We start from the raw sequence: 12,580 nt of genomic DNA on the forward strand, positions 1-12,580 counted from the left end.
CAGATTTTCTAATTCACTGCATGGTCCTAGATAAGCCATTCTGGATCTCTGCCTTCATCTACATATTATAGGGATAATAAAACATTTTTAAATCTACATTATAGGCAAATAGGCATTAAGATTTATTTGAAAACATTCTGCTAACATTGCTAAACAAACATAAGGTAAAACATGTTATGATTTTTCATATTAACTATTTTCTAATATTTAATTCGTTTTTTAAATTAACAAAAATAAAGATTGCATACTTTCGGAGCTACAAAATTCATTAGTTATACAAGGTGAATTAAGTAGTAAAGCTAGTCATGATAGTAAACCCATTCATATATGTTCTCAATTACATTCAGAAATAATAATTATAAAAATAGGTAAAATTTTGTGAAAATATTCCTATTTACTCTGCCTTAGGAGTTCTTGCCCACATCAATGGACTGTCTGACATCGGCCATGGCATCAGGTACTTGAACAGTCATATTGTCCATAAATTTTGTAAGACAGATTTGGCAGCCCAACCGAGATCTGTATAAAAAAAGAAGGAGGTATAGTTTAGTATTAAGTATATAATATTCACAAAATAACGCAGTTGTTTAGGACATTTTCTTACCCAAAGCATTTAGGAATTTATTTACCTTTTAAATTTCCATTAAGTAGAAAAGATACATCAAGTTCTTAGCTAGAGGGTAAAAAATTATAAACATGAAAAAAGGCCTAGTGAGCCAAAGCTTCATTTTAGTCCTTAGCTTCTATCACTGTTTCACCAGAATGACTGCTTTTTCGTGAAAGGGCTGACAAACAATGAAATAATCGAAAGCACAACAGTGGAGAAGAGAACTGAAGTTTTAGCAATGGCAAGAAAATGATTAATCAATTCCCAGATAATTATAACCATACAGATTTTTTTTAAAGCCACACTTTTAAAACTCTTTAAATTAAAAAAAAAAAATTGGAATATAGATATGTCATCAATTATCAGATGCCTATTTTCCCTCACATTTTTAACATCTCTGAAATCAAGATACATCTTAAAATAAACTGCATCATAAAATCAATGAAGGTAGCAGTTATATTAGAGCTGCAAACTTGGTTACAATATTCATATAGATGTCTCTTCAAATGAGTTATGAGAAGTTAATACTCCATGTGTTGAGTCAAAATAAGTCCAAAAATATTACAAAACAAAAAATTAAGAATACGGAAACAAAGCAGCATGTAAACTTGATATTTGTAAATATAATTCCATTTTCTATTTTTTTTTTCAGAATTACCAATCTTATTTATATTTTCCTTTTTTAACAGTCATGTATAAATATATGTGTAGGTAATTCAAAATAGCTCTTTCCCTATGCACAAAAAAGGTTAGGTGATAAGATAACTTTGTGCCATATTTTTATTAGCAGTGCTTTTTTCTTAGTGGCATATAAAAATAAACGTTAATCTTACCATCAAACTGTCTTCAATCTGATGGAATGTAACATGAAGATCTTGACTTCATTAACATAATCATCAAGGATTTACTGAGCATAAAGGCACGGCACTAAATGTCAGTGGGGTTACAAAAGAAAGCAACTTACTTCAATCCTTCTGAACACCTTTACATGCTGGGCACCAGGGATGCAATAAAGAAGGGTAGCAGGGGATTAGAGCCTTAGAGCCAAACAAAGCAGTGGTCCAGAATCCAGCCTGAACATGGTGTGTTCACAGGCAACTTTCTTAACCCCTAACCCTTCAACGCTAGTTTCCTAACCTCATCCCATGGACGTATAATAAGCAGGTTCCTCACTGGACTGCTGTCAAGAATTAGTTGCTAATATCGGTATTAAGGAGATATGAGACACATTCACAGACAATGAATATGTGAGCTTATGACAAATGTCACAGAGAGAGAAAGCCAAAAGGTCTAAGGAGAAAGCACTTTTGTCCAGGGAAGGTGGTGTTTAGATAGGCACTAAACGATGGTTAGGACTGGCTATTTAATAAAGATAAAGGAGAAAGGCATTTGAGGCAAAGATAATGGGATTAGAGACATGTTTGAGGCAATATGGCTTTTAGCTTCGCTGCTGTGCTAGATGGGCTAGGAAGATGGCCAGCCCACAAACAGCTCTGAACACCAATGAAGGAGTTCAGGTTTTAACTGATGAGCAGTGAGGAACTACTGGGAAGTTTTAACTAAGGGAGTAAGTATAATCATTGAAAATATTGACTGATAACAGAAAAAAAATCCTCTCCCACCAATGGCTCCTATTTGTTGAATTAGAAATAGCCTTGACACAATATTCAAATATGCATTAAGCTCTATAACAGAAAATGAGGCAAGCCAATTTAGACCAATTCATTAGCACTGTGGTGAGCCCTAGAGACAGCTGGTTATTCTTGGTGTCCATATAAAGGTAAGTAGAATAATGATGGTCTTTAAGGAATTTTTACTTTAGTAAGAGAAACAGAGATGGAAAAAGGTGTCAGTGAAACAGGGCAGAATACAGTAAGTGTAGTAACAAAAGAACAAAAAGTGTTATGGGAACATGAAGAGGGGTGGCACTGAGAGCCTCCGCTGGCTCTATGACCCTAGAAGACAAGGAAGTGGCACTCTGTGGCCGTTTTCTCACTCTCCCAATTCTCTACCTCCTTAAAGATCTCTGGCTTTAAGGTCTACCCCAGTGTACAAAGTGTCTTACACCTCTAGAGAAGGAGACAGACAGCAACTCTTCCTTGATCTCACTATTCGTCCCACGAAATTCTGACACTTGTGCAAACCTTGAAGATATTTTCTCCAGTCACCCTTGTCATATATACCTGACAATGAAAATACACTGGGTGTTCTGTTTACTTTACTTCTAAGGTTTGTTTTCAATTCAGAGAAACAGCTTGAAATAGAAAAAGAGAAAAAAAAAATCAAGGCTTTGGGGCCAAACACATATGATTCAATCAGGAATCTGTCATTCTGTAGCTGTGTAGCCTTGAGCAAAGTTCTAATAACTAAACCTTGTTTTCCCATCTACAAAATAGTAATAATACTGCCTAACAGTTACAGTTAGAAATCATCTTTTTTAAGTGCTTATGCATTATAGTTTTGACATGAATTTACATGATTATAGTTATAATGTTAACAACTCTTATTTAATACGTGCTTTCTCCACCAGGCACAGCTCTAAGAGCCTCACACAAAAACCCTACGAAATAACTACTATCATCATGTTCATTTTACAAATATAGAAACTGAGGCCTCTGGTAGATTATTCATGGCAACTGGTGGCAGCAAGCAATAACAATCATCAAATACAGATTCACGGACAATTCTTGAGTATCTCTTTCTACCAACCATTAATTCCACAAATAGTCGGTGATGTCCTATTGTAAATCGGGCACTGGAGATACAATGATAAAATAAGATATGGCTTCTGCTCTAAATAACCAGTACAGTAAGTGCCTTATGAACCTATGTTCCAAAAATCCATCAATAATCAAGGTTAAGAAAATCCTATAATAAACATTAAAATGATGTTTTATCTTAGAAGTTAAAGATATTTTTATAGCATTTAACTTTAAAATAAATGTAGAAACTAAAAGACTGAATGTCCTTGTTTCTCTCTTCTTTTTTTGGAACTGCAAGGTACCCTAAAATAGTAGTTTACATGACATTTTTACCTTTGAACAAAATTATTTTCATTCCAAATATGTCAAATTGTTTTAAAAATACTACCTGTGAAAAGCGTTATCCTCTTTCCCCACAAAGCATTTCTACTAAGTCTGTATACTTAACACCAGTTATAAAATGGCATTAAAGCTAGTCTTTGCTCTCCATTATCTTCTTCTAGAACTTATGAATTTTATCATCAAAGTTCTTATCTAGTGCACATTTACATTAGGTCTTTTGTATATTTTTACATTTGTTTATCTTTCTTTTTTACACTCAGAAAAGTTACTTATGTGGAACAGACAAGGCTCGAATAAATAACACATAAGACATCACAGAGTCCCTCTCTGAAACCCACTCAGTTGCTGCTCCCCCTCCACATGCCCACTGCGGTCTGAGCGGAGCCCTTTCCCAGCTCACAGTGTTAATTTCCTGGCTTTGAAAGTCTTCTCAGACTGAACTCCAGAAGGCACAGGGAGTCTGATTCATTTGTGAACCCAGTGCCCTGTACAGGATATTCAGTGAGTACTGAACAAAGGTAAATAAGCCTCTTTGGACCTTAAACAACCATTTACTTTGTTCTTCCATCCCTGTGTAAAAGCATATCTCTTCTAACTGTAGTTCTCTAATTTCCTTTTTCTTTTCACTTAGAATATTATCTGTTCCATGCACCTATAAATTTTACCTAAATAAAAAGGCAAGAAGTTACCTATGATTTACCCTTCCCATTGGGAGGAAGACAATTCTCAGAACCAAATCAAATCATTAAATGTATTCTGTGTATTAATTATCCTTTATGAAAACAACATGTTGATAGAGATAGTAGCACCTGAAGATGTGAGGGGGGACAAGTAGATGGCAGCCATACTCTGCTTTGCTTGGGAGTCTAAGGAGATAATATTTTCCCAGTTTCTCTTCCCAGGGTATCGGTCTCACCTCCACCAAGAGGGACATGAACTACAAAAGGAATAAAATTATTCTTCATCTCTAAATAAATACCAATGACCTAAACATTTTTGTGAGGATAAGACAGTTTATTTTTAGATAAGACAGTTTATGTTAAGTGTCTAACAAAATTATAGTTACATAATATACATGAATTAAAGCTATTATTATTTTTAATTTTTAAAAAATTTATTTTTCACTAGGGTCGCCAAATTACATTTAAACACCAAAGCCAACCTTATATAAGACTTCATTATCTTGTCCCTTGAATCAGTAAATCACTAGCTACTTTCCCTTACTCCAACCAAGACTAGATAATTTTAAAAAATAAGACATCGTCTGATATCATTTACTTTAGATCGGCGATCCCCAACCTTTTCGGCACTAGGGACTGGTGCTCCTATGAGAATCTAATGCCTGATGATCTGAGGTGGAGCTGAGGCAGTAAGGCTAGCACTAGGTAGCAGCTGCAAATACAGATGAAGCTTTGGTGGCTCATCAGCGGCTCACCTCCTGCTGTGCGGCCCAGTTCCTGACAGGCCACAGATTAGTACTGGTCCACAGCCTGGGGGTTGGGGACCCCTGCTTACCACTTTTAAGAGTAATCCTACCTATTAATTAATGATAATCTAATTTACGTTACTACACACTTAGAAGTAGATCTATTCACTTTAATATAATTGCTATTCTATGTAAGTTTCTTTAAAAATTCTGTTTTCCAAGGTAGGTAAACTTCCCATTATAATTATCAAATGATAGTTTCCATTGTTCAATTATCAAATCTGTCCTTCAGTAATGTCATAAAAAGCATTAAATTTAATCCTAACTCATTAAAGTGTGAAAAATATTAATTCCTAGCATAAAAATAGACTAAAGATTTATTAGAATTTAGAACTTAGACTTCCAAGATCTCCAATTAATTTTTTTATTTTTTACTTTTGTAAAAAGGAAAGTTTTATAAGGGCTAACCTTAAACAGAATAGTGAAAACAAAGAGAAATGTCTCATATTTGATATTCAAAATTTCTGTTACCTATGCTGGGAGAACACTACATGCATAGGTCTGGTCTTAAATAGACATGAACCAATAAAACCTTTATCCTCCCAGATTATTAGTATAACTGAAGTAGTCCTAAAATCTTACCTGTCTGTTAGCCCATACGCCAAATCAAGCATGTCACTCTCCTCATCAGTGATTGCTTCTAATTTCTCATACATGTGTTTTTCAAAGATGAGGTGACAGGTAGAGCAAGCCAAGGTTCCTTCACATGCACCTACAAAAGCAACAAACACTTAACATACTCCCTTCTATGTTAAACACAATTCAAACCAGGTTTGAATTAATTTAATTATTTCTGAATTTAGAATCAGCATTTGCCTAAATAAGATTTCCAAATAATAATGAGAATTAGGGACACTCTCCCTCCCCCACCACCTCCCTGCCACACACAAATATGAAATCACTTACACGTATTACTTCAAAAAGATTCTGGAGAGCACAACACAATTTATGAAGCCTTATGGTGTGTAAGAGAAATTAGAGACCAATCAAACCTACATCTAAATATATAAAAACATATAATATATACATACGCATATATATAATGCACAAATATATACACACGCCAGTTGGTTATTGGAATGAGTACCTTACTTTTCTATTTTTTGTACAAATTTGAAATATTCGCACAAAAAGATTAAATGGATACATTTTACTTAAAACGAGGGTGGCTTCCTCTGCTTAAAAAAAAATATATTCAAGTTCAAAAACTCATCCAGTGAAAGGAGAATCAGTGTAGTGCGACCTGGAGGTAACACACAGGTTCCAGCTCTAGATGGACCTACCACACCTTCTGCTGAGTCCTGGGCAAGCCTGTCAAGGACTTCAGTTTTCTTCTCATCTATATAATGAGATCAAAGTAGATGATCTCATAAGGGCCTGTTGGCTCTAATATTTTAACACTCCATGGAGAAAAATTACCATTCTCAATGGATTTATTCATTAGTATTCTATAAATATATACTCATCTTGATTTCTATTTTTATCTTATCAATACCTAATGCAGACAAACTCAAAATGAAAAGGACAAATCCCTCTGGAGATCCTGTGGGACAAAAATCAGGAAATCTAGCCTCCTTTTGTCTTCAGAATGTAAGTAAAACGAATCTTACAAAATATCCCGAGTGACTTTAATTTATAAAGCTTATACTTCCCTTTAGATTTGTTATTAAAAAACAAATCCCAAGGACTGCCAGCCATGTGTAATGGAAGATGCAGGAAAACAAAACTCAGTCTAGGGCAGGATGAGATGTGTGGGGACTACAGAGGCAGCAGACAGAGCATAGAGAGAGCCTCCCATGCCCTAAGGACTTGAACTTGTTCTATAAGCCCATTATCCTCCACCTGTTTCCCGACACACTGGATGGGTAACGCATATGCTCAGGTGACCATCTTTCATAGTGGATTGTCACAGAGATGATATTGGCCAGGGGGTTATGGACACTTGTCACTCCACCTCTCTCTCCAAGACCCAGCCCATAGAGAGATGGTGGTTGTGAACCTCTACTACAGGTTCCAAGAAGTTGCTAAAGAATTTTGAGCAGGAAAGTGACATCCATATTTTATTTTGGAGAGCTCTCACTAATGGCTGTGTGTAAAGAATGAATTTGAGATGAACAAAGAAGCAAAAGCCAAGAGATTTCACCAGGGGTAGGGGGAAAAGAGGGAAGGAAGGGTCAGAGTAGAGAGAGCTAAGGAGAGAGCCCCCTCCTAGAAAGTCAAAATGTCTCAGATGGTAAAGAACCAGAAAAGTAAGTCAGAAAAGCCCAGGGAAGAAGAGAGTGCACACAACATGGTCTCGATCAACTTGGAATAGAAAGAAAAGTTCGTGTGCCAATAAATCCCTCCAGAAAAATTTAGGACAATCCTTTTTGTACCACCACCCGGTCAGATGAAATTAAGAGTTATCATCCATGTTCCAGCTCTTCATATGCTTTAAACTCTCTCTTCCCTAGGACACTTCAATTCTTTTGCTTTCTCTTAAAGATTTTATTTTCATTCTCTAATATAATTTTTAATCCCTTCGAAGGAACCTTGCCAATTGTTTCCACATCTTGCTTAAGTGTCCTTGACTATCTTTTTATGTTCTTACTTGTCATCTCTATATTCTCTTTGGTGAAGTTTCTGTTCATATCTTTTACTCATTTTTTAACTGATTGTTGTCTTACTGTTGAGTTTTGAGAGTTCCTTACATGTTAGGGATATAAGTCCTTTAATGAAGATGTGCTTTGCAAATATTTTTCTCTCACTCTGTAGCTTATCTTTTGATTCTCTTAACAGTATCACTGGTAGAGCAAAAATGTTAGATTTTGATGGAAGTCATAAATTATAATTTTTTTCTTTCATAGATTGTGCTTTTAGCATCATGTCTAAGAATTTTTTGCCTACCTCAAGGTTCAAAGATTTTCTCCCAAGCTTTCTTTTAAAAGTTTCAGTTTTATGTTTTATATTTAGATCTAAGTCATTTTTGATTTAAGTTTTATATAAAGCACAAAGTTTAGGTCGAGATTTTTTCTCTGTACAGTTGTCCAGTTCTTTCAACATTATATCCTTTGTTGAAAAGAGTAGCCTTTCTTCATTAACTGCCTTTGTACCCTTACCACAGCCAAGAAGTAGAAACAACCCAAATATCCATCAGGTGATGAATATATAATAAAATGTAGTATGTCCATAAAATGAAATATTATTTAGCCATAAAAAGGAATGAAGTACTGACACATGCTTCAACATAAACCTTAAAAATATTGTACTAACTAGAAGCAGCAAGTTATAAAAGACCACACACAATGATACCATTTACATGTAGTATCCGGAATAGGCAAATCTATAGATATAAAAAGTAAGTGGTTGTTTAGGGGTAGGGAAATGGGGCATTGAGGAGTGATAGCCAAAGGTACAGGATTTCCATTTGGGGTGATGAAAATGTTTTAAAGCTAATTGTGGTGAGGGAGCGAACGGCAGCAAGATGGCCAAAAAAGATGTTCCTCAATCATATTCTACTCTCAACCACAATCTGGCATCCATCTTCAGACAAAAGTGCCTTTGTAGCAGCCGTGGGATCCAGGCAGAAGACTAAAACTCCTGTGCGGTCCAAGAATGAGAGTCATTTTGAGAAGACACTGTCAAAGAGACTGATTTCTCTCTCACCTCATCCAGAGTAGTGAGTTGTGAACTGAGTGACTGGGTGGCAGAGTGGCTGGCACATCAGCAGCCAGGGTTTGGAAAGTATAGAAGGGACATGGATCTTACTAACCATGTCACAGAAACTAATGGGAGGCCCTCTCCTGAGTGCTTAGAATGCCTCACCCACAGATTCACTCAGCTGGCCCACAGGCACCCCAGCATTCTGCACATCTACTCACACATCCCCCCACCCAGTGATCAACTCCTTGTGCATGCTCCTATGACAACAGTGAGCTTAGGCAGACAGCTAGTAAGCATGCACAGAAAGCCAGCACAGATCTGTAGGCCTAAAAGAGACTACCCTTAGGAAAGTAAAGGGGAGGTTCTCAGCACACAGTGTGGCTCCGTAGAATTGAGAGAAGGCATATAAGCTTAAGAATTCCACAACGGGAGAGAGACTGTGTGGAGCAGGTGAATCCACTGAAGGCCAAAGAGAACCTCAGAATCCCTAGCAGGGCTGAGGAAAGGTATTTCTATGCTGAAGTCAGTCAGTAAGGACTGCAAGAGGTGACTGCTACTTCAAATGGAAAGCCAGCAACACAAGGCTTCAAGGAACATGAAAAATAAAAGAAACATGATACCACCAAGGGAACATAACAATTTTCTAGTAATCACCCCCAAAGACATGAAGATCTGCTATTTACTCAATAAAGAATTCAAAATAACTGTTTTAAAGCTTAGTACGCTCCAAAAAGAAACCAGACAATTAAATGAAATTAGGAAAACAATGCATGAACAAAACAAGTTTAACAAAGAGCTAGAAATTGAAAAAGAGAACCAATGAGTAAGATGAAAAAAATGCAATAGAAACCATCGACATCAGAACAGATCAAGCAGAAGAATCTGTGAATTAGAAGACAGGGTCTTTGAAGTTATTCAGTCAGAGACCCCCAAAAGAAAAGTTAAGAAAGCCTATGTGATCTATGATACCAGAATAAATCTGTGAATTATTGGAGTCCTGGAGGGAGAACAGAGGGAAAAGGAGGCAAATAGCTTATTTAAGCGAATAAGGGCTGACAACTTCCTAAATCTAGAAGAGATTTGGATGTCCAATTTCATGAAGCACATAGGTTCCTCAAACAAGCTCGACCTAAAACTATCAAAAATCAAAGACAAGGGAGAATCTTAAAAGCAGCAAGAAAAAAAACTTATAATTTACAAGGAAACCTCATAAAATTGCAACTGGTTTTCTCAGGAAAAACCTTATAGGTCAGGAGATAGTGAGATTAACTTTTTGACATGCTGATATTAAAAAACAAACAAACAGCAACAAAAAAACTGCCAACCAAGAATACTCTTTCCAGCAAAGTTGTCCTTCAGAAATGAGAGATAAAAACTTTTCCAGACGAAATCAGAAGGGGTTCTTCACCCCTAGACCTATCTTATAAGAAATACTAAAAGGAATTCTTGAAGCTAAAATGAAGATACTACTTAGTGACATAAAAACACATAAAAACATACAACACACTGGTAAAGTAAGTATACAGTCAAATTTAGAATACTCCAGTCCTGTAATATGGTGGTGTATTAACCACTTAATTCTAGTATAAAAGCTAAAGAACAAAAGTATTAAAAAATAGTTATAGCTACAATAATGTGTTAATGAATATAGTATAAAATGAGGTAAACTGTGACATCAAAAACTAAAAAGGGGAAGCATAAAAGAGTATAATTTTTTGGTATATGATCAAAGTTAAGTTGTTATCAGCATATAATAGACAGTAATAACTATAAGGTGTTTGCTGTAAGCCTCATGGTAACCACACAGCAAAAACCTACAGTAGATACACAAAAGATAAGGGACTCTCTAGAGCATACCACTATGTAAAACTATCAGTTCACAAAGGAAGAAGACAGCAAGAAAGGATTAAAGAAATATGGGAAGTACAGAACAGCCAGGAAACAATGAACAGGTTGGCATTAATAAAGTTTTACCTATCATAATTACACTAAATATAAATGGATTAAACTCTCGAATCAAAAGGCATAGTACAAGTGAATGGATAAAAACACAAGACCCTGGGAGGGAGGAGGCAGACGAATGAAAAGGGATCAAGTATGTGGTAACAGAGAGAAATCTAACTATGGGAGGTGAACATACAATGTAAATATATATATGCCTGTTAAAATGTACAGCTGAAACTTACTGGATTTCGTTAACCAATGCCACTATAAAAATTAATTGATTGATTAAAAATACTTAGGACCAATAGTATAAAACTTGATCTTATGTTGAAATAAATAATAAAAATATAACAACAACAACAACAAAACCACAAGGCCCAACAATATGCTGTCTACAAGAGACTCACTTCAGCTTCAAGGACACACAATCTCAAAGTGAAGGAATGGAAAAAGATATTCCATGCAAGTGGAAACCAAAAGAGCTGAGTTAGATACACTTCTGTCAGACAAAACATTTTAATTCAGAACCTGTAAAGTGTGATTAAGAAGGCAATTACAAAATGATAACGGAGTTAACTCATAAGATATAACAATCTTAAATATATATGCACCAAACATGAATGCATATATTAAGCAAAAATATTAAGCAAATAGTCACAGATCTGAAGGGAAAAATAAACAATACAATATTAGAGGACTTCACTATCCCAATTTCAACAATGGATAGAAAACCAACTGAAAAACACTGTTGTTTTTTATTCTTATCACATACACAGGGAACTCTATAGAACAAGCAGTAGGAGGCAATTTATTAAAGGAAAAAGGATACAAAGCAACAGCCACTACTGTCTATCTAAAACTGACAGCTAATCAGAATATGAGTACACAAATATAATGACACATATGGAGAGATGAGGTTTCAAGTATAAAACGTATGCTTATATACAGCCCCAAAGCAATATTGGTGACTGTCAGCTTTTAGTGCTTTATAAATGGTTGGTTATGTAAGAGTATGTTAATGGGGAAATATGTGTGTATACATTAGTATGTATATATGTATATCTATGTGTTTATATATAAAGAGATACATGATACACTACACACATATAAGCATAAAGTGATTTCATTTCATGAGGGATGTATTCAAAGATTTTGAAAATTGTTTCATAATTTGAGTTCTTTTCTCAATGAAACAAAACAAAGAGATAGGTTCTTAGAGTTTATAACTATGATCTCCATATCATATTTTTGTTTTAAAACATACTTAGGTAGAACAAACATTTGAAGTAAAACTTTTTACATTACTATATCTGCCACCTTTAAAATAATTAAAAATACCACATGCCTTAACACAGACGATAATCTTACTTAAAGACACATTACAGCCATTCCGATTTGGCCCCTGGTGCCAGCATTTTATCCATCACTCACACAACGATCTTCAAGAACTTACAGATTGTATGTGTTATTGCTTTTATTTTGTTGGCATTCTGGCTAACAACTGAGTTCTTTCTGCTACGTTAACAATAATACTATCATAACAGGTTTTTGGCTTTCTTCATAGCATTTTGCCACATCTAACTTCTAACTTCCAAAATAACTCTTTTTCAGATATATTTTTCAGCATTAGAATGTAATGAATGATTGGCAGAAAATGTTATAGGCTTTAAAAATAATATTAAATTATAATCAGTTTAAACTACCAACACTAGAGTTGACAAAACCATATAGACACTCAGATGTCTGTAAATAGCACAGGTCATGTGATACTAACAAAAGATGGCAGAATGGTACCAACTTGAGCTGCCATACCAAATGTTAACAAGTCATATAGCCTGCCAACTTGAAGTACTAGAT

The 12,580-nt window shown here is 35.2% G+C and overlaps 1 protein-coding gene across 5 annotated transcripts in view; it reads right to left on the reverse strand.

The window, feature by feature from the left end:
- The window catches only part of FDX1 (ferredoxin 1), a 39,263-nt gene that overhangs the window by 18,008 nt on the left and 8,675 nt on the right, over positions 1–12,580 (reverse strand). For 4 of the 5 annotated variants that reach the window (XR_004950818.1, XM_016121119.2, XM_036220574.1 and 1 more), the window contains exons 3-4: positions 5,720–5,849; positions 399–519 (exon numbers count right to left, since the gene is read on the reverse strand). Coding sequence is in view for 3 of the 5 variants with exons in the window: in XM_016121119.2 (XP_015976605.1) it covers positions 405–519; positions 5,720–5,849 (245 nt within the window). In the remaining 2 variants the exon portion in view is untranslated. Of the gene's footprint in view, positions 1–398; positions 520–4,460; positions 4,589–5,719; positions 5,850–12,580 lie in introns of those variants that run through there. The other variant, XR_004950819.1, reaches the window with a different exon arrangement.

Source organism: Rousettus aegyptiacus, unplaced genomic scaffold (assembly GCF_014176215.1).
Source record: "Rousettus aegyptiacus isolate mRouAeg1 unplaced genomic scaffold, mRouAeg1.p scaffold_m13_p_5, whole genome shotgun sequence".
Taxonomy (NCBI): Eukaryota; Metazoa; Chordata; class Mammalia; order Chiroptera; family Pteropodidae; genus Rousettus; species Rousettus aegyptiacus.